General features: G+C 51.1%; 4 protein-coding genes across 4 annotated transcripts; 2 read left to right on the top strand and 2 right to left on the bottom strand.

Moving 5' to 3' along the window:
* The first annotated feature begins 1,558 nt into the window (after window positions 1–1,558).
* Window positions 1,559–4,041, top strand: glnA (glutamate--ammonia ligase). The gene is made up of 5 exons (XM_040944949.1): window positions 1,559–2,050; window positions 2,160–2,192; window positions 2,287–2,379; window positions 2,633–3,137; window positions 3,193–4,041. The coding sequence occupies exons 1-5, from the start codon at window positions 2,048–2,050 to the stop codon at window positions 3,630–3,632; spliced, it is 1,074 nt and encodes a 357-aa protein (XP_040800096.1). The 5' UTR covers window positions 1,559–2,047; the 3' UTR covers window positions 3,633–4,041.
* A 295-nt stretch (window positions 4,042–4,336) lies between these two features.
* BO72DRAFT_380747 (putative MFS transporter) lies at window positions 4,337–6,252 on the bottom strand (the record flags this gene model as incomplete). Its single annotated transcript, XM_040941399.1, has 4 exons — window positions 4,337–4,927; window positions 5,002–5,593; window positions 5,666–5,977; window positions 6,083–6,252. The coding sequence occupies 4 exons, from the start codon at window positions 6,250–6,252 to the stop codon at window positions 4,337–4,339; spliced, it is 1,665 nt and encodes a 554-aa protein (XP_040800095.1).
* Window positions 6,253–8,615: 2,363 nt separating this feature from the next.
* On the bottom strand, window positions 8,616–10,658 carry BO72DRAFT_147042 (sugar porter family MFS transporter). Its single transcript, XM_040939200.1, has 5 exons — window positions 10,292–10,658; window positions 10,049–10,237; window positions 9,517–9,987; window positions 8,995–9,460; window positions 8,616–8,929 (listed from the first exon to the last, which is right to left on the bottom strand). Exons 1-5 carry the CDS (start codon window positions 10,509–10,511, stop codon window positions 8,653–8,655), a joined length of 1,623 nt encoding a protein of 540 aa, XP_040800094.1. The 5' UTR covers window positions 10,512–10,658; the 3' UTR covers window positions 8,616–8,652.
* Window positions 10,659–14,813: 4,155 nt separating this feature from the next.
* Window positions 14,814–16,726, top strand: BO72DRAFT_512170 (FAD-binding oxidoreductase). The gene is made up of 5 exons (XM_040949432.1): window positions 14,814–15,195; window positions 15,253–15,466; window positions 15,529–15,932; window positions 15,985–16,364; window positions 16,437–16,726. Exons 1-5 carry the CDS (start codon window positions 14,908–14,910, stop codon window positions 16,696–16,698), a joined length of 1,548 nt encoding a protein of 515 aa, XP_040800093.1. The 5' UTR covers window positions 14,814–14,907; the 3' UTR covers window positions 16,699–16,726.
* Window positions 16,727–17,363: the final 637 nt, after the last annotated feature.

Here is a 17,363-nt window from a genome sequence, read left to right as displayed (position 1 = left end):
CTGCCTCGGTTTCCCTTCTTTGGTAGATTGAAGAAGAGCATGATCACTTTGATCCCAGCTCCTCGATGACAATATGGTCTCACTCCAGCCACATGTACAGTATCGTTTGCGATAAGGCAACGGAAGATAGGACGCGGCAACCTGAGTGTCCTCTCAGGTGCTTCCTATCAAGTATCAACTCTATCCTATCCATGCCATGGCGCTCTGCCAATAATAACCCCGGTCATTGCGATTAGGCGCAAGTCACGTCCGAGCTATTTGGGTCCTGCAGCTGATATGCATGGGGACTGACGTTTACTTGATATTGATAATGGGGTTTAGCAACCGTTTCGTGTTGCTATCTTTCAGCCACCAGGGATAGGAAGGTTAGCAAAAAGAAGGCAGACGAAGAGTTGACAATGTCACAGCCGTGATGATGGAGGGGGAGGGAAAGGAAGTCAAGAAATAACTACTGGTCAGCCGACATGGAAAGAGGTGCGGCCTGCCAATTATCAGGTCTGATAGTACTTTCGGTGTTTCTGTGCTTGTGTGCTTCTTGTCTGTCTGATAGGGATGGATGGATCCAGGTCTGAACCCAGATCACCACCGCGTGGGGGGGGGGGGGGGGGGGCCAGCATCGAAGATGATCCATCTGGGGAAGCCCAACCGTTTCCGGCCTCCATTGGAATGATGATATGGTGACTACCGGTAGGTAGTAGGTACAATACTAGCCTGACCTGGTTTATCATTATCATCGAGAGGACTTACCTATCAGAAAGCAGGAAGATAGGATTACATTGCGAGGAAGATACCTATGGAGTATAGTAGTAGTGTGGGAGGTTAGATTAATGGCGTGTGACAGGCAGTTTCTTCCTTTCGATAGCTTCAATTGCGCATCGAGATTACCCGTTCGGGTAATATCCGTGCTGGACTGACTGACCGCTGCATCCTAACAGTAACTTTAGTTCGAAAAGTCTATCAAACGGCGAGTCGCAATTGCCTACGAACACTACTAGTTAGTTAATGGCAGTCATGGTTAATTTACAAAACCTTTAACGATGATGGGCTGACTGACATGACTACGACGACTGCCAGCGTAGGTAATCTTGACATCGTGACATCGGAAAGAGTGAGTGGTCGAGGCTGGCCCATTGATAGAATGCGGGCGCAGTTCTGGTGGCGTCCCCGAGCCCTGGTCAATCCTGCAGCCTTGGTTGCAGTATGCTATTAAAGATGTGTTCCATCTCTGAAAGCTGTTGAATCTGTAGGACTGGTTACAGAATGAAAGAAAACATTGTAGAGAAAGTAAGAAAGACAAGACGATTCCTTATTGATGCGCATCTCCAGTTGCAAGAGTTGCAAGTGTTGCAAGTGCGAGAAAGAGCATCGTGAATGGAGTGATAAATTACCAGGTCCCAAGACCGTGCCCAACCGGAACGGTAATTTTCAGTACAGCTAGGTTTATTTTTGAACTTTTTCTTCCCAGAATGGAAGTGGAAGTGGGTGGGACTGGGTCTTTTTTGGGAATGGATTTTTTGCCTCTCTCTCTCTCTCACACTTCCACTCTTTGCCGGTAGCCCCAGGCCCGGCCGACCACAGGTTTTGATTGAATGAATCAATGAAATGATTAAATCGGTTTAGAAATTCAGAAAATCAGAAATTCAGAAATTCAGAACATGGAAAAAAAAGACGCGCCCGCCGCCTTTTCTCCCTCCTTCCCGAAAGAAAAACCTATTCTCTTAAATTTAAAGGATATCCTCCCCCCACCCAAACTCCCGTTGTGACTTACTTTCTCCATTCTCATCCCATCATCTCCTCTCCGCCATACTTTATCATCTCTCCCTCCCCCATCCTTTACTCTCTCTCTCTCTATTTTCAAGAGCAACTTTTGATCCTTCCGCCGCTCTCGTTATAAATCGCACTACATCAATCTTTTGATTGTCCTGTTTGTGTCGTTCGACTGCGATCTGAACAACCCAAGTCTACGAGCTTCGCACCTGCAAGCTTAATCGCTAAAAAGCATCCTTTTGTTTTCTATCTTTCACACACAACCACACACACATTCACAATGGTACGCATCCCTTAAGTTGGTTTGGCAACTGCCCCGGTCATTCTTGGTCCGAATGCATTCTCTGCAGCGACAAGAACTGCGCGCTGACTCATACTCTCTCCCACTGCAGGCTGAATCAACCACCATCTCCAACACGGAGAATGTGCGTTCTTGTCTCATTGCTACCTTGCAAGATGTTTCTTGAACCGCATTGCGGTTTTAAGGAAATCTTATACTGACTGATGCGCTGGCAACAGCTCATGAAGTACATGTCCCTCGACCAGCGGGGTAACGTCCAGGCTGAGTACATCTGGATCGATGCCACCGGTGGCACTCGTTCCAAGACCAGGGTACGCCTCCCCTTTTTCTCATGTCCCTTCACTCTTGCCATTGCAGGTGGCGCAGCGTGTGGGTTGGATCGCGCGGGATGCGGAGAGAATGGCTGCTGTTATCTAGAGGGATGGAGGGATTCCTGCTCCCGATAAGCCCTGCGCACGGGGATCCGACCCTGCACGCCCGCCCTGCAATCCACCTGCATTAGTCTCACGTGATTCATCGACTCATCCACGGAATTATGACTAATCATTGCATCTTCCCCCACAGACTCTGTCCAAGTCCCCCAAGTCCGTTGATGAACTGCCCGAATGGAACTTCGACGGCTCCTCCACCGGCCAGGCCCCCGGTGACAACTCCGATGTCTACCTCCGCCCCGTTGCTATCTACCCCGACCCCTTCCGTCTCGGTGACAACATCCTCGTCCTTTGCGAGACCTGGGACTCCGATGGAACCCCCAACAAGTTCAACCACCGCCACGAGGCTGCCCGTCTGATGGAGGCCAACGCCAAGGAGGAGTTCTGGTTCGGTCTCGAACAGGAGTACACCCTCCTCGGTACCGATGGCTGGCCCTACGGCTGGCCCAAGGGTGGTTTCCCCGGTGCCCAGGGCCCCTACTACTGTGGTGTCGGTACTGGCAAGGTCTACTGCCGTGACATCGTCGAGGCTCACTACCGTGCATGCTTGTACGCTGGTATCAAGATCTCCGGTATCAACGCCGAGGTCATGCCTTCCCAATGGGAGTACCAGGTCGGCCCTTGCCAGGGTATTGACAGTGAGTATTCCGTCCTGTTGCAGTCGCGATCATCACGTACTAATCTCTTTCGCAGTGGGTGACGAGCTCTGGATGTCCCGCTTCCTCCTCCACCGTGTCGCAGAAGAGTTCGGCGTCAGAATCTCCTTCGAGCCCAAGCCCATCAAGGGTGAATGGAACGGAGCCGGTCTCCACACCAACGTCTCGACCGCCTCCACTCGTGCTGACGGTGGCATGAAGGCTATTGAGTCCTACATGAAGAAGCTCGAGGCCCGCCACGTTGAGCACATTGCCGTTTACGGTGAGGGTAACGAGGAGCGCCTGACTGGTCGTCACGAGACCGGCAACATTGACAAGTTCAGCTACGGTGTTGCCGACCGTGGTGGCTCCATCCGTATCCCCCGCCAGGTCGCCAAGGACGGCAAGGGTTACTTCGAGGACCGCCGTCCCGCCAGTAACGCCTGCCCCTACCAAATTACTGGTATCATCGTGGAGACTCTTTGCGGTGGCAACTAAGTGCGTCTAGCACATTTACTCCAAATGTGAAAAACATTTCATCTTAGCGCTCGTATACCCTCCGGCTTCGACATGGAGTCAGATTGCGATGCAGCCTGGTCATGGGAGAGCAAACTATAGAATTTCTCTTCTTCTTTTCTCTCTTCATGATGGTACTTCGGAGTTTCTTTCGAACCCTCTCTCGTGTGCCAGCGCCTGTTGATGCATTCGTTGTCCTGTTGCTGGTCTTGCATGTTTCTTTCTTACCTTGGGTTATGTGTTACGTATGGCATAGAGGACTGATACTCGGAGGAGAACCGACGACGGTCTTTTTGAAATTGAAACTGGGGATGAAACTGGAAGGATCAAATAGCTTTGAGGCCGGAACCACGGTCAGTATTATAGTGTTCAAATAATCAATCGTTACGAATAAGCACATCCTCAGGATGTGAACATGTCAAATCTTCTTTGCCCTCGGCTCTACTTGCGCCTAGACCATATAGACTGTTTTCGGTGCAATCTCAACATTTGCAATAGGATACTAAAAATTAGATACAAAGATTTATAAGTTATATCCATATTCACAACTCGGCAGTCCATACGATTCCCGTCCAGCCATCCATGTGAGTGCCTTACAAGGCTCGATGTCTGAACATCTTTCTTTTGCATGCCCAAGGCCCATGCATCAGCCATCACCATAAACACCGTCATCATCATCCGCATCATCAACCACCCCGCTTAAAGACCTTGAACAACCCGGCCCCCAACCCATCCAGACCCCTCTGCCTGGCCTCGCGTCTGGCCGCCCCATCCGCAGCCACCGCCGCACCACCGCCTTCCTTATCCCCATTCTTCTTCCCATCCACGACGCGCAGCAGCACCTCCATGGTGACAGCCGCCAGGATACTGGCGCACAGGATACCGACCATGACGAGGTTACTCTTGCGGTACTTGGCGCGGCCGGGGGCCTCGTAATCGCTCTTCCAGCCCGAATACAGGGCGTAGGTGGTCATGATGCTCCCCAGATTGCCGAGCCCGGAGACGACGGCGGAGGCGGCGGCGACGCCGACCTCGCCGTGACGCGGCTGGAAGATCTCCGTCGTCCAGGTCATGGTGATGGGCACGGTGGGGCCCAGGCCGAAGCCCACGATCAGCAGCCCCCCGTACCGGGGCCAGGAGTTGGTCGCCGTGCCGGCGTAGGTGGTCAGCAGGAGGCCTAGGATCTGTAGGAGGACTGGGACGGAGAAGAAGAGGGAACGGTGGCGGTGGAAGCGGTCGCTGATCGGGGTGACGAGGAGGATGGCGATTAGGTCCATCTTTTTTCGGGGGGTTAGTTTTAGAGTGTTATGGGGTTATGGGGTCATGGGGTTATGGGGATGGGGGAGCATACAATCCATATCGGCGCAGTCAGGAGACTGAGATCAATCCCGTTCAGCGAAGGGTTGATGCTCTGGATGATGACCGTGGCGTAACTCTGCGTGCCGATGCCCACGCCCACGACGCCAAAGTACATGATCAGCAGCGGCCACAGGCGCCAGTCCAGGAATACGTTCAGCAGGTCCTTCCATGTCCACTGCGCGCGGTGGTACACGCGCTTGAGGTCGTGGTAGTGGATCTCTGCGTCGCGGCCGCTCAACGCCGGCGGGCTGCGCGGGAACCACCACATGTACTTCCGCTTCTTGGGCTCCGCGCCGGGCGCGAGCGGCCGGTCCGGCAGCCACCACAGGAGTAAAAAGCCGACCGCGGTGGTGATCACCCCGTAGACCAGGAACATCCATTGGAACCCGACCAGGCCGCGCTCGCCGTCCATCTTCTGGAACCCGGCCGAGACCAGACCGACGACGGCGGCGGAGACCTGGGCGGCCGTGTAGTACTGGCCGATGCGTTTGCCGGTGCGGGAGGGAGGGTAGAACAGGGTGAGGTAGTAGGTCATGCCGGGCCACATGCCCGCGATGACAATTCCTAGGAGCAGACGGAGGAGGCTGATTTACAAATGTGATTAGTGACTGGTTAGGGCTAGGGACCAGGCAAAGAGCGGGGCATGAACCACATACTATAAACTCCAGGCGGCCTTCATAGCCGTCATGCAGCTCCCGATAATCCCCACACTGATGACAATCCGACTCATCCAGACATGGGGACTCAGACGGGTCATGATCAGGTTGGAGGGCAAGTCGAAGATCACATAGCAGACGTAGAACAGTGCGAGAGCGGTGGAAATCTGGTGTGGCGACATGTTCAGCACCGAGCCCAGATCATGCCCCGAGCTCTCGTTCATGGTTTGCGCGAGGCCGACATTGGAGCGCACCGCCGCGCAGAGGAAGTAGAGCACCCAGAATGCGGGAATGATGCGGAAGTCTAGCTTTCTGCAAGGGGTTCGATTTGAGTTAGCATGTCATGTCATGTTATGTCAGACGATGCAGGATAGCAAACACACTAGTACAACTAGTTCGACGAGCTACCCAACTCACCTATAGATGCGCTCGATCTCGGCAAGGTCAGCCTCGGACTCGGGCTCACTGCCCGTCTCTAGGTCATTTTCACCCTCCCGACTGTCGAGCGATCGTTCGTGAATGCTCTCTGTGTTGGGTTGTTTGGTCACCCCGTGGGGGTGGTCGGGGTTGGACTCTGCGAGGGACATCGTGGCGGAGGGGGCCACTTTGGGACGGTTGATCCTTGTTGAGGACCAGGGAATCGAAGCAGTAGTGGCGCGCGGTCGATGCCACTAGTAAGAATGCTTACTCTAGAATGCACGTGCAAGGATAAGATTGTTTGTCGGCGGTAGAGGTGATGAAGAATTCAGACAGGAAGAGATGGTGGTTTGGTTTGGCCACGAGGGGAGAAAGAGTTGGGAACCCCGCACTTTTTATTCTCGGGGTCGGGGGAGCGATAGCAGACAGAGATCGGAGTGTCCGGTGAGAAGATGGCAGTGATCAGCCCTGGAATGGAGTCGGAGATGGTCAGTTCTTGGTCTGTCTGAAGGCTACTGTGATTGGGTTTGGCAAAGGAGGGGAGGGAGGAGATGCAGCTCGAGCACGAATAAACTTGCGATAACGCTGGGAATGTAGTGGGGAGGCGCAGACAACGTACCTGCAGTGCGACGGTCATGATGACAAAAAAGAGGCGAGGCAAACGCTTTTAATTAAAGCAAGGGGAGAAAGGGTAAGATGATAACACCTGCAGGAGACACAGAAAAGAAAAAAGCTTGGTGAAAGCCGAGGAAAAAGCAAAAAGGCAGGCGAAAAGTCAATGGAATTTGCATGTATCATTAACTAATTGATTGATTGATTGATTGATAAAAGTGTGTACTTCCGTAAAAGGATAAAAGAGGGACCTGCCGGAGGAACCATTGGCCCGGTTGGTTCCAGACCCTCTTCGATGCTGTGCTTCTCTACTTCTTCTTACTCTTGAATTACTCCCTATTCTACCTGGTAACTGCTCTAAACAGTAGGTCTTACAGACAACCTTGAAACCTACGTGACAATTCTGCTCAATGTATTCCCCGGAAAAAAGCATTGCCAGTTTTCTTCCTTTGGCCCTCGGACGGGTAGAAACGGGGCTGCTGGTTGACTTCAGCTTCTTTCCTCAACTGCTGCTCCCGAACTTTCTAGTTCAACGTTAATTCAACCTCAGTGACTCACTCTGTCGACCTGCAGAAACATCCGATACCGGAGGTAAACCAGCCGTGAATGAAGAGAATAGGGATCTTCATCCATCTGTTCATAGACACTTTGCACGGCGACAGTCGGTGACTCAATCCATCAGACCGGTGTGAACTTCCCCTCCCCTCTTTTTTTTGTTGCCATCAGCCATGGCGGTTCCCACTTGTTGAGTGCGACACATGCGATCGAGGCCCACCGCGGAGGTCCCAACACCCACTCCCCCCACTGCTTCCCATGTCTCAACTGCCGGACAAGAAACGTTCTTTTTGAATGGGATCGAGCCAGCCTCTCACACTCAACCAAATAGAGCTTCAACGACGAGATTTGGCTGTGCAGGCATATGTGTAGATGATCATTCTGCTTTGCAGCCGGGACCTTCCCGGTATCAGCAACATCCTTGCCACACAAGTTTTCTATGCTTCTATGTAGTCGGCGCATAGATTCTCAGTGACAGTTGTAAAACAATGCCTGGTCCTAGACCTTTGATCATGATGGATCGGAGAACATTGAGATGGTGAGAAGTGGCATAACTGGCAACGGTGACTGGTAGTGTACACTCTCGACCACTTGTTTCTCACAGTTCCTGGCTAATAAAGTGTCATTAATGAGAATATAGATAGATGCTCACAAAGTGTAAGTCCCGGTTTGAAAAAGATCAGCAAGCCTTGACAGGTGCTTGGTTCAATTCCTTATTGCTGGGGCCCGCCATCTTTTGAGATTGCTAAGTGTATGGCGGACTTGCATGATTGGCCACTGCAAGAGTATGCATCCAGTCAGACTGGGAGCCCTCGTTAACGAGTACTCGCCGCAGCGACGAGAAACGTGATGATGTTGCTACGCAAGCAATGAAAAACTCGGCGCTGCTCTCCACATAGAGAGTCAGCTGCAATTTGGCTTAAGATCCTCAGAAGTTGAGGTTGGAATCGTGCATAAGACGGTTGCATATGACATGTGGCAGCCATCCTGGTCTGAAGGCCATGCCAAGGTGACGGTTGCGCTCACTGGAATACTAGGGACTGGCCACTACCAGTCTGCGTTGGCCTGTAGCTTGAGAGTACTTGCACTCACGTGAAAGAGTCAGGCACTATGCGAGGGCGTCTTAATAGCACGTGACACGCACTGCCTGATGAGGAAGAACTACAAAATGTACGCGAGATACCAATCATCTGGCAAGGAACAAGGCCCGGGCCATCTTCATTCAAGCACCACGTCTAGTCGTATAGCATCGTCCATCAGGGGTATATTGAGAAACGTCAATCGGGCGCCAAGGCCCCAACGCAGAAGAAAAGCAAATCAAATCGTGTAGTCGTCAAGGCGCGTCGAAGCATAACAAGCAAACATGATCGGAGCGATCCGCGCAGATTCGATGGCCGATCATTCTAGATCTTCTCGGTGCTAGCCACATCATCGCTATCCTTATCGGCGTCCTTAATGGAGTGACTCAGCACGCTCGTGCGACGCACCGCATCATCCTCCTCGTCGTCTAGCGTCCGCAGCAGCTCACCGCGGGGGCCGTACATGTGAGGTTCCTCGTTGGCAACCTTCACCACTTGGAAGATACTCTTGGTTTTCCGGAAAATGCGGTCCATCTCTTCAAGTGACCGGCACGCAGTCTCAGGGTAGAAGAAGAGCACCACGGGGAAGATGAATGCGTTACTAATCACGAGTCAGTCAGTTCGGCGGCCTCGACGCATGCAGGTGGCGGCAAGGGGTGTACTTACATGACGGCAAAGATAATGTAGGTCTGGTACCCAATGTTGTCGAATGCCACTGGGGTGATCATCACCACCATGAAGTTGAAGATCCAGTTGGACGACGTGGCCAGTGCGTTTGCCGGAGCCCGAATCTTGAGAGGAACCACCTCGGCTGGATACAACCAGGTCATGCCCAACCAACCGATGGCGAAGAATGTGTTAAAGATGAACAAGAACACGACAACAGTCACCTTGGCCCCGTTCGTATCGAGACTGGCACATACCGCCAGAATGACCATGGAAATGGACATACCCGCGGCACCGAACAGCATCAGCTGCCGCCGTCCAAATTTCTCGATGGTGAAGACGGCAATCCAAGACGCAAGGAAGTATTCCGTTCCATTGCAAGCTGCAATCAGTCGTGACATTTCCAGGCTCATTCCAAGCTGGTTTTCGAGGACAATAGAACAGTAATAGGTGATCAGATTGATACCTTGATTATGTCATTAGCGAGTGCATTCGAACACCCAAATGCCATAGACAACGTACCTGAAATCTGCTGGAACATCTGGTTGACATAGGCCAGTACCACGCGGTGGAAGTGACGATCCTCAGTCATGGTAAACATGTCGCGGAAAGAGCCCTTGGCCATCTCCAAAACAGTGGCTTTGATTTGTGCGAACTCGGTCTCGATGAAAGTCTCGTCGTGCTTTCCATTCAAGGAGTAAAGCACTTCACGCGCCTCATCTTCACGGCCCTTCAAGATGAGCCAGCGAGGTGATTCCGGGAGGAACATAACGAAAGCTAGAATGATCAGAGCGAAAAAGATCTGGAAGGCGAGGGGAAACCGCCAAGCCACCTCGCTGGGGTCGGCGAACAGCAGGCCAAAGTCGATCCAGTAGCTGATGGTGATGCCGCAGGTGATCATGGCGCCTTCGATCATAACTAGCTGGCCGCGGCGGTTCGATTTACAGCATTCAGATTGCCATGTAGGCACCGTTGAGGTGTTCATGCCATTTCCTGAACAGTAAGATCAGCTCCAGACTCGGTATTTTCCTGCAGAGACCTCCCAATCACCTACCGAAGCCAGTCACTAGACGTCCGACAATGAACTGGGCTAGATCGTAGGAGGTACATTGCAGCAGTGCACCAACAACCATGATAGCCGAGCCGACAAAGATTGTCTTCCGTCGACCCAGCCAATTGCCAATCCATATTGTCGGAATCGAGCCCGCAAAACATCCCAAGTTGTAAGCTGCGACAACAATACCTATAATGGGTCAGGAGAACGTTGCTTAATCGGATAAGCCTAGCGCGCTCTCACCTTGGCGAGTGGACTGAGCAGATCTCGCACTTGAGCTTAAGTTTTCATAGTAAGACCCACTGGTCGAGATGGTAGGGAAGTATTTGATGAATGAATCGAGGGTCAGGAGACCACCAGTGACACCCTGGTCGTATCCGAAGAGCAAGAAATCCAAACCAGCAATCAAACTGATCGCGATCTGCAACTTGCCTCCTGTGAGGCCCAAGTAGCTACGCGCCATCTTGGTGAAATGAATTCCTTTCGCTGATGACGACTTTCTAGGAAATTGATGATACGGATTTGTGGGGGTGAGGGAAGAATTGGATCCAAGTTCAAGTCGGTGAAGATCTAGAATTCATGGAACGGACGGGGAGGTATAAAGAAAGGAGAAGATCGAGTGAAAGGCACAATAATCAAAGAAAAGAAAGATCATCTCGACAGTTGCAGGGGCGATGGATGGGATTTTAAACCAGCAAGAGGCATGGGACAAATTGGCTCTGACGGGCTGCGGTCATAATTACCGGCGCATGGAAAATTAAACCCAAGGGCTGGATACCTTAGATAGACTGGTCTTGGAAGTGCTTCGAGGTACCGATAATTTTGCCAATTGAGACTTGATTGGATAACGTGGTACTCCTGGTCGCACTCTCCAGACAACAACAATTGAAGTATGCAGTAATCTGTACTGCACGGTTGTACTGTACCTCCTAGGGAAAAGTGGATCCGGGCTGGAGGTCAGATGCACTAGGACCATTCGCTAGTGGAGGAAACCGGGGTTCTCATCCATCTCAAGCAAGACATCCATTCATTGTTAGGCCTTCAAAGGGTGGTGGGGCATTGATTCAGACGGACGAAAACGATCAAGATGCTGGTATGCAAGAGCGTGATTGGTCTAGGCCAAAATGGATCCCAGTTGGGATCATAGAAGATGGTGCATTTTCCCCGTCTGCTGCGATGACTGACTGACAGACTGACTAACGAACTGTCTGTCTAGGTCTCTCAGCTCATACCTTCCCCTTGTTTACCCCTCGCCAGAGGCGAAGAGACGGAAAGGCCAAAAGGTGAGACTGAATCGGTGGGTTCATTCCACAACTTAGTCGAGGAAGATGTTGGCAGAGAGTGAAATGGCAGACCATCAGGTCGCGCGGGCGGTGCAGTGATCGGCGGGGAGCGGCTTGATCAGGCTTGGTTAGTGCCAGGCGGGGAATCAACGAGTGAGAGCACTGGACTGTTCAAGGTTGGTGCGCATGTAAGACTAAGTTAGTTGACTTACTGGTTAGTAGTTACGGAGTAGTACTGTAGAAATAGCATCAAGTCAATTTGCATGCCGTCATCACAGCCCTGGGAGCTGGAAACGTTGTCTGTCTAGCTGTTTTTGGTCAATCCGAACAAACTTGACTTTGGAAGAAGTAGTCGGGCAAGTAGCGGGCCACCGACCGACCGCCATGTTGTGTTAATTTTAATGACTGACCACCTGTATACGTTACAGTGCCAAATAATCCCTCGGAGCGTTCAGTAGGAATCAGAAAGAGAGAAAAGAAGGCTTCGATGCAGCAACGCCGATCGGAGAGGGTGTCACCTTCTCTCGTTGTTTCCATCCGCGTGGTTCAAAAGCAGGAAAAGGCCAACGATCGGGGCTCTAATCGTCATTTCCCTGCTCTGTTGACCAGTGTCCACTCACAGGGTTCAACTTATGTTACGCCGTAAGGTGCCATGAATCATGATACCCACCGTGGATCTCCTCTCACCCCTCTTCCCCTCAATTCGGGACTCGGGATGATTGCTGAGGAGTGAAGGTCGGACTGATTATTCAGAATCCGGGGGGTCTGGAGAACTCCGCAAAGCCCTGAGGCACTCTTACTTTACCACTTTGGGAAAAGATCCAAAAGGGCCTCGGCTCGATCCGCCTCGTGGCTGTCGATTCTGTTTTCTGAATCTCTTCTCCCTTGCTTCGCCAACACTTGAATTCCAACCAAGGAGGGGCAAATTTTGATTGATGGCCTAGAACCACTCATTCTCTTCTGATTCTGATAGTGACCAAAACCTACAGCGAAGCATTTGGTATGCGACGGAGGCTCATGCAGGCGACCGGCTGTCTTATGCTGGTCCCGTAATATTATCGTCGACAGAACACTCAAGCCCGTCTCATTACTGACTAGTCCCGATCGGATTATCTCCAAGCCGACCTGACCTGTCTCTGTTGTCGATTTCAGTCGGCGAATATAATCCAGCATCAGTTATTCTGTTACACTCGTTCACCACATGCGCTCCAATCGCAGTGAGGACGGAGCTCCACCCGGGCCACCCAGGATGCCGCTTAGTGAGAGCCTGTTTTAAACAACGGACCAACCGCAAGTAACAATGTCGCCTCATCAGTTGGCGTGAGATTAACCTGGAATCAGCCAACAGCATCATACTTTACCTGGGAATTGGAAAGAGGAAGGTATGGCTTGACCCGAATGAGATCAGACGGGTCCCCCGTGTGGGCGCCCCCAGTTGAGGCCGCCCGGTCCTGCCGATGATGCTGGAACAATTGCCCAGATGGGCCGAAAGCCCGGCCTCCGAAGCATCGGCCAAACTTATGCAAAAGCAGTCAGTGCCACGGCACCTTCGAATTTCTCAAATAACACCTCCAAAATTATCCAGTGGCACATCTCAGTTATCTAGTGCTCACCATATATCCTAAAACTCTCGAGGATGCAACCGACACAATTGGTATGTGTGCCTCAAAACCAATTGATCATGGCCGCCGACTTGACGGGTAAAGGGACGGCAAGTTAGTCTTCGCAACCCGCGCCTCTGACTGGCCATCGATGATCATAGGCCAAAGCCACCATTCCTCAATTCTGGTACCGTTGCAAAAAGCGCGCACGCTTGGAGAGGAGCCATGCTCATGTAGCCCCATTTTAGCCAGCTCAAGTTGACTTGCCAAGAGAGACCGCGGTCAGGGCACTTTCCCCCACCTCCACAGTCGAACCATTCGGTTGTGGCCGACCCAGTCCTCCCCATCCATGCGTTACCTCGGGTTACCCAATTCGGACAACCCGAAACCTGGGGATAATCGCAACCACCCTCCATGAATTGGCCGGTCTTACTCCGCATCTTACGCAGCCTATCTGGAGTCAGCTCTTGTTGATCGTTCATCCGTCATGCACCCTAGACTTATCCCTCCCCATACAGTCACAGCTTCTTCGTCAAGTCCAGAAATTGTGGTTGCATGGACCTCCTGCATGATTAGTCACTGTGCATCCACCTAATAACTAATTTTTAACAAACATATGCATAGTACGCCGGAGTTCAGTTTCTGAACTACCAACTAGCATGGGACGACTCTCCTTACCTATCCAAGACCCAAGAGCACGGTTCAAACAATTGCTTCGCCGTGTTACACCCGATTGAGAGCCGGAGCGGATGGAGACATGACATGATGTGTTCTTGCTGGCTATAATATTCACACAATTCATGAGATTCGCAACCAGCAAAAATACTTTCTTAGTAGATTCCTATCTGTCTATTTGGAAACCGGATAAAACCTTTTCGTACTCGCATGTTGGGCCAACCTTCGTAAGTGTTTCCCCTTCCACTTTCTATGTAGAGCATGCGTCACAATTTCTGCAAACTCGCACTATAGAACCAGCTACACAACCGCACAAAACCCCTGGTGGAGCGCGCCAAGTCTGCTATCCTTTAGCCCTTGACGCGGCGGTCCTGGTTTTGGCTCAGGTTTTCCTGCTCGTAGGCATCGTGACTTGCGATGAGTAATGCCCCGTGTGTGGACGAGGGTTTCAAGCAAGCATTCAGGAGATCAACAAAGAATATCATTATTTCATGCCGCATGCATTGTTTGTTTTGGTTCTCAAGATACAAAGTATCTTGTTGCCTCGAGAGGTCACGATAAACTTCTTCGTCCCTGAGCCTTATTCGACGAGTGACCCTCTGTACGGTCAGCCACCGAGCTAAGTGGCTTGATCAGAGTTCTCCATGGAGGGTTTCTGGATGTTTTACTATATTGAAGGTGTGAGACCGAAAGGGTCGGTGCGGGATGGAGTGTGACGTCATTCAATACCCCACGTCGCGGCAACGGACCGAGGCAAGGTGTTAACTGTTCGGCCTCATTGATTACTCAACTCGCTGCATGCATAAGTTGGATGTAGTTACTGTACATAGGAGGAATCCCATTGTCAGCTTGGTCGGAGAGAAAAGATCTAGACTTGAAACAAGGATGGGCAGCAGGCAATCTGAGATCTTTGAAAAGACAATAGCAGAGAGCTTTACAACAAGCAAGGTTGCTACTTACCACCACTGTCTATAGAGGCGATACCATGTTCAATAACCCATAGACATATCAAGTCTCCAGAAAGGTATCTTAGCCCCAGGACCCTACTTTTGTAAACGGAATCACCGGGTCAGATGCTCCTTTTCGAATCTGTATACTATGGAACAAGTCGTGGAAGTAGCATTCTGTAGGTGTGTTGAGTTCTTTCCCTACGAGAATTGCCCCTTCCTCATATGGATGCTTTGAGACTCACTTGTCTATACAATCCTTTTTCTCAATCTCGTACTCGATTTTCCCCAACTCACCCACTCTCTCATGACTTACCCCTCCATTACACACTCATCATATCGATTCATCCATCATGTTCCACTTTATCACTTTGCTCACGCTCATCCTCACGTTGTTGCAGTCATTCGGACAGGCGGTGCCGCTGACCGACTGCAACGATGAATACTGTGTCATGACGCGTGCAGAATTGACACCTCTCGAGATACAACTCGAGCTCGGCCCACAACTCTGCGGATCCTCTTATATCTTTGGCCCGGATGATCCTCGATGGCCACAGCGAGTGATCAGGTTTCAGGAGTATATGGCCCCGCAATTCACCGTCTGGGTTCAGGTCGGCTGTGAAGATGATATTTCTACAGTGGTAAGTATTTTGTTTTCCTTTTCTCGCTTGCAACATCCCTTGACTGACCTGGAAAAGGTTCAATATGCCTATCAAAATGGCATTCCTTTCTACACGGTCAACCGCGGCTATGGATTGCCAAAATCGCAAGGGAAGTTCCGGGGTATGGCCATTGATGTCCAGCTCTTGACCGACGTCGTGGTGGATCGAGAGAGACAGATTGCGCGTGTATCGGCAGGAACAGCCACCCAGGAATTGATCGACGCGCTGTGGAAAGAAGGTTATGTTACAGGTCCGTCACAGCCATTTCTGTCGCATCATCAATTCATATGGCTAAACTGTCTTCTCTACTAGTTACCGGAGCCAGCTCGTGTGCAGGCATAGTTGGACAGGCTCTTGGGGGCGGCCACGGAAGGTACAAAACGCGCTATGGCCTGATGCTCGACAACATGGTTCGACTGAATGTCGTGCTGGCCAATGGAACTACAGTTGTAGTCTCGGACGACAGCCATGAGGACCTGTTTTGGGCCATGAAGGGTGCCGGACACAATTTCGGAATAGTGACCAGCTACGAGATGAAGATCTATCCGCATGAGGAGGATACTTGGTACTTTCGAAATTACGTGTTCACGCAAGATAAGCTGGAGCCCTTTTTCGAGCAACTGAACAAAGTAGTAGCTCGCAACGGGTCGCAACCGGTGGAAATGGACGTTGATTATGGCCATTTTGAATTCAACCCATTGTTCAGCGACACTGACGTGAGCTGAGTATCTCTGTTATACCTCTGACTCAATTTCTGACGTCTACCAGGTGGTTCTCTACTGGACCTTCAACTATGCTGGTCCGCAGATCGATGCAGAGAAGTACCTGGCTCCATTTGATGCTATCGGCCCGATAAATGTCACCGACGGAACTGTGCCCTACCCTGACATGCCCCTGGCTTCAAGAAATGGTAACCTCGACTCAACTTGTGCGAAAGGATTTGCAAAGAAGGCATCTACCGTTGGGCTGCAAGTCTATAACACATCTGCATGCCGCCAGGTCTATGATCTCTTCGATGCCAGGCTGAAGAAGTATACGGAACTCCGGCCAGCATCTTTTGTCTTGTTCGAAGGATACTCCGTCCAAGCTGTCAAGGCGATTGACCCAGCGACTTCGGCTTTCCCGCACCGCCATGATTATATCAATCAGTACGGCCTTTCATGTCTCGTATCTGAGCTTAATGTTCCTAGAGGGTGAAAGCTGACATCATCGTCATACAGAATTACCACAATGACGCATGCTCCGAATTCCAATCTTGATGAGCCGGCAATGCAGCTTGCTCATGATATTCGTGAACTCTTTATCGATGGCCAGCCAGACCGGCTACCCAGTGCACATGTCATTTATGCATTTGGTGACGAGCCCCTAGAACAGGTTTATGGGTACGAGCCATGGCGTCTGGAGAAGCTCTGGGCTCTCAAGGCTATATATGACCCGACCAACCAGTTCGCCTATCATGTGCCTGTTATTCCTCTGGAATGAGAGACTCTCCCGAGGCCTTCAAGATGTGTTTATTCTTGCTGTTGATGTAAGCTAAGAGGGACGAGGTATTGTTACGCTTATTCATTGCAATTGAACTACTGTTTAAGTATTTCCCAGTGCATTGTCAATGCAGTAGCAGTAGCCCTACACAGATTTCAACTCTCTTTTCGCCTCATTGGCGAAGATTGCAAGGTCACAAGACGCGACTATTGTCATCTTAGTTCGGTCCCTTGTCAGAATCAACTTCTTTTGTGTTGCATTTTCTGGTGATAATACAAAGCGTCGATCACTTCATGTGCATTATGATTAAATATGCTCGATGTGCTTTAAACAAGCTGGCATGCAGGCAGCAAGTCACGACAGTTGAAGCCTAGTCTTGGGTCGTATCTATTTTAAGATGGCTTGACCCGAAGGCTCAGGTCGTCACTGTACCCCTTGCTGCCTGCAAGGGTCGAAGCTCAGACCGGACAGTATGACTGAGGAGCAGTCTCCAGAAGACGGTGCTACTCACCAACTGCAAGGGGGAGTCGCAGTCCCGGGTTGAGCTTGTCATTTTCCCATGTGGCAATGATGTTCGTGCAGCTGCAAGTGGGCAAGCAAGCGTTCTGGGTTCTCATGGCCGTCTCTGGGTTGTTGGGATGGACTACCTTAGCCTAGACTATGTC

Source organism: Aspergillus fijiensis (genome assembly GCF_003184825.1).
Source record: "Aspergillus fijiensis CBS 313.89 unplaced genomic scaffold BO72scaffold_31, whole genome shotgun sequence".
Taxonomy (NCBI): domain Eukaryota; kingdom Fungi; phylum Ascomycota; class Eurotiomycetes; order Eurotiales; family Aspergillaceae; genus Aspergillus; species Aspergillus fijiensis.
Note: the sequence above shows the minus strand (reverse complement) of the source record. Positions and strands in the feature narration are given on the sequence as shown.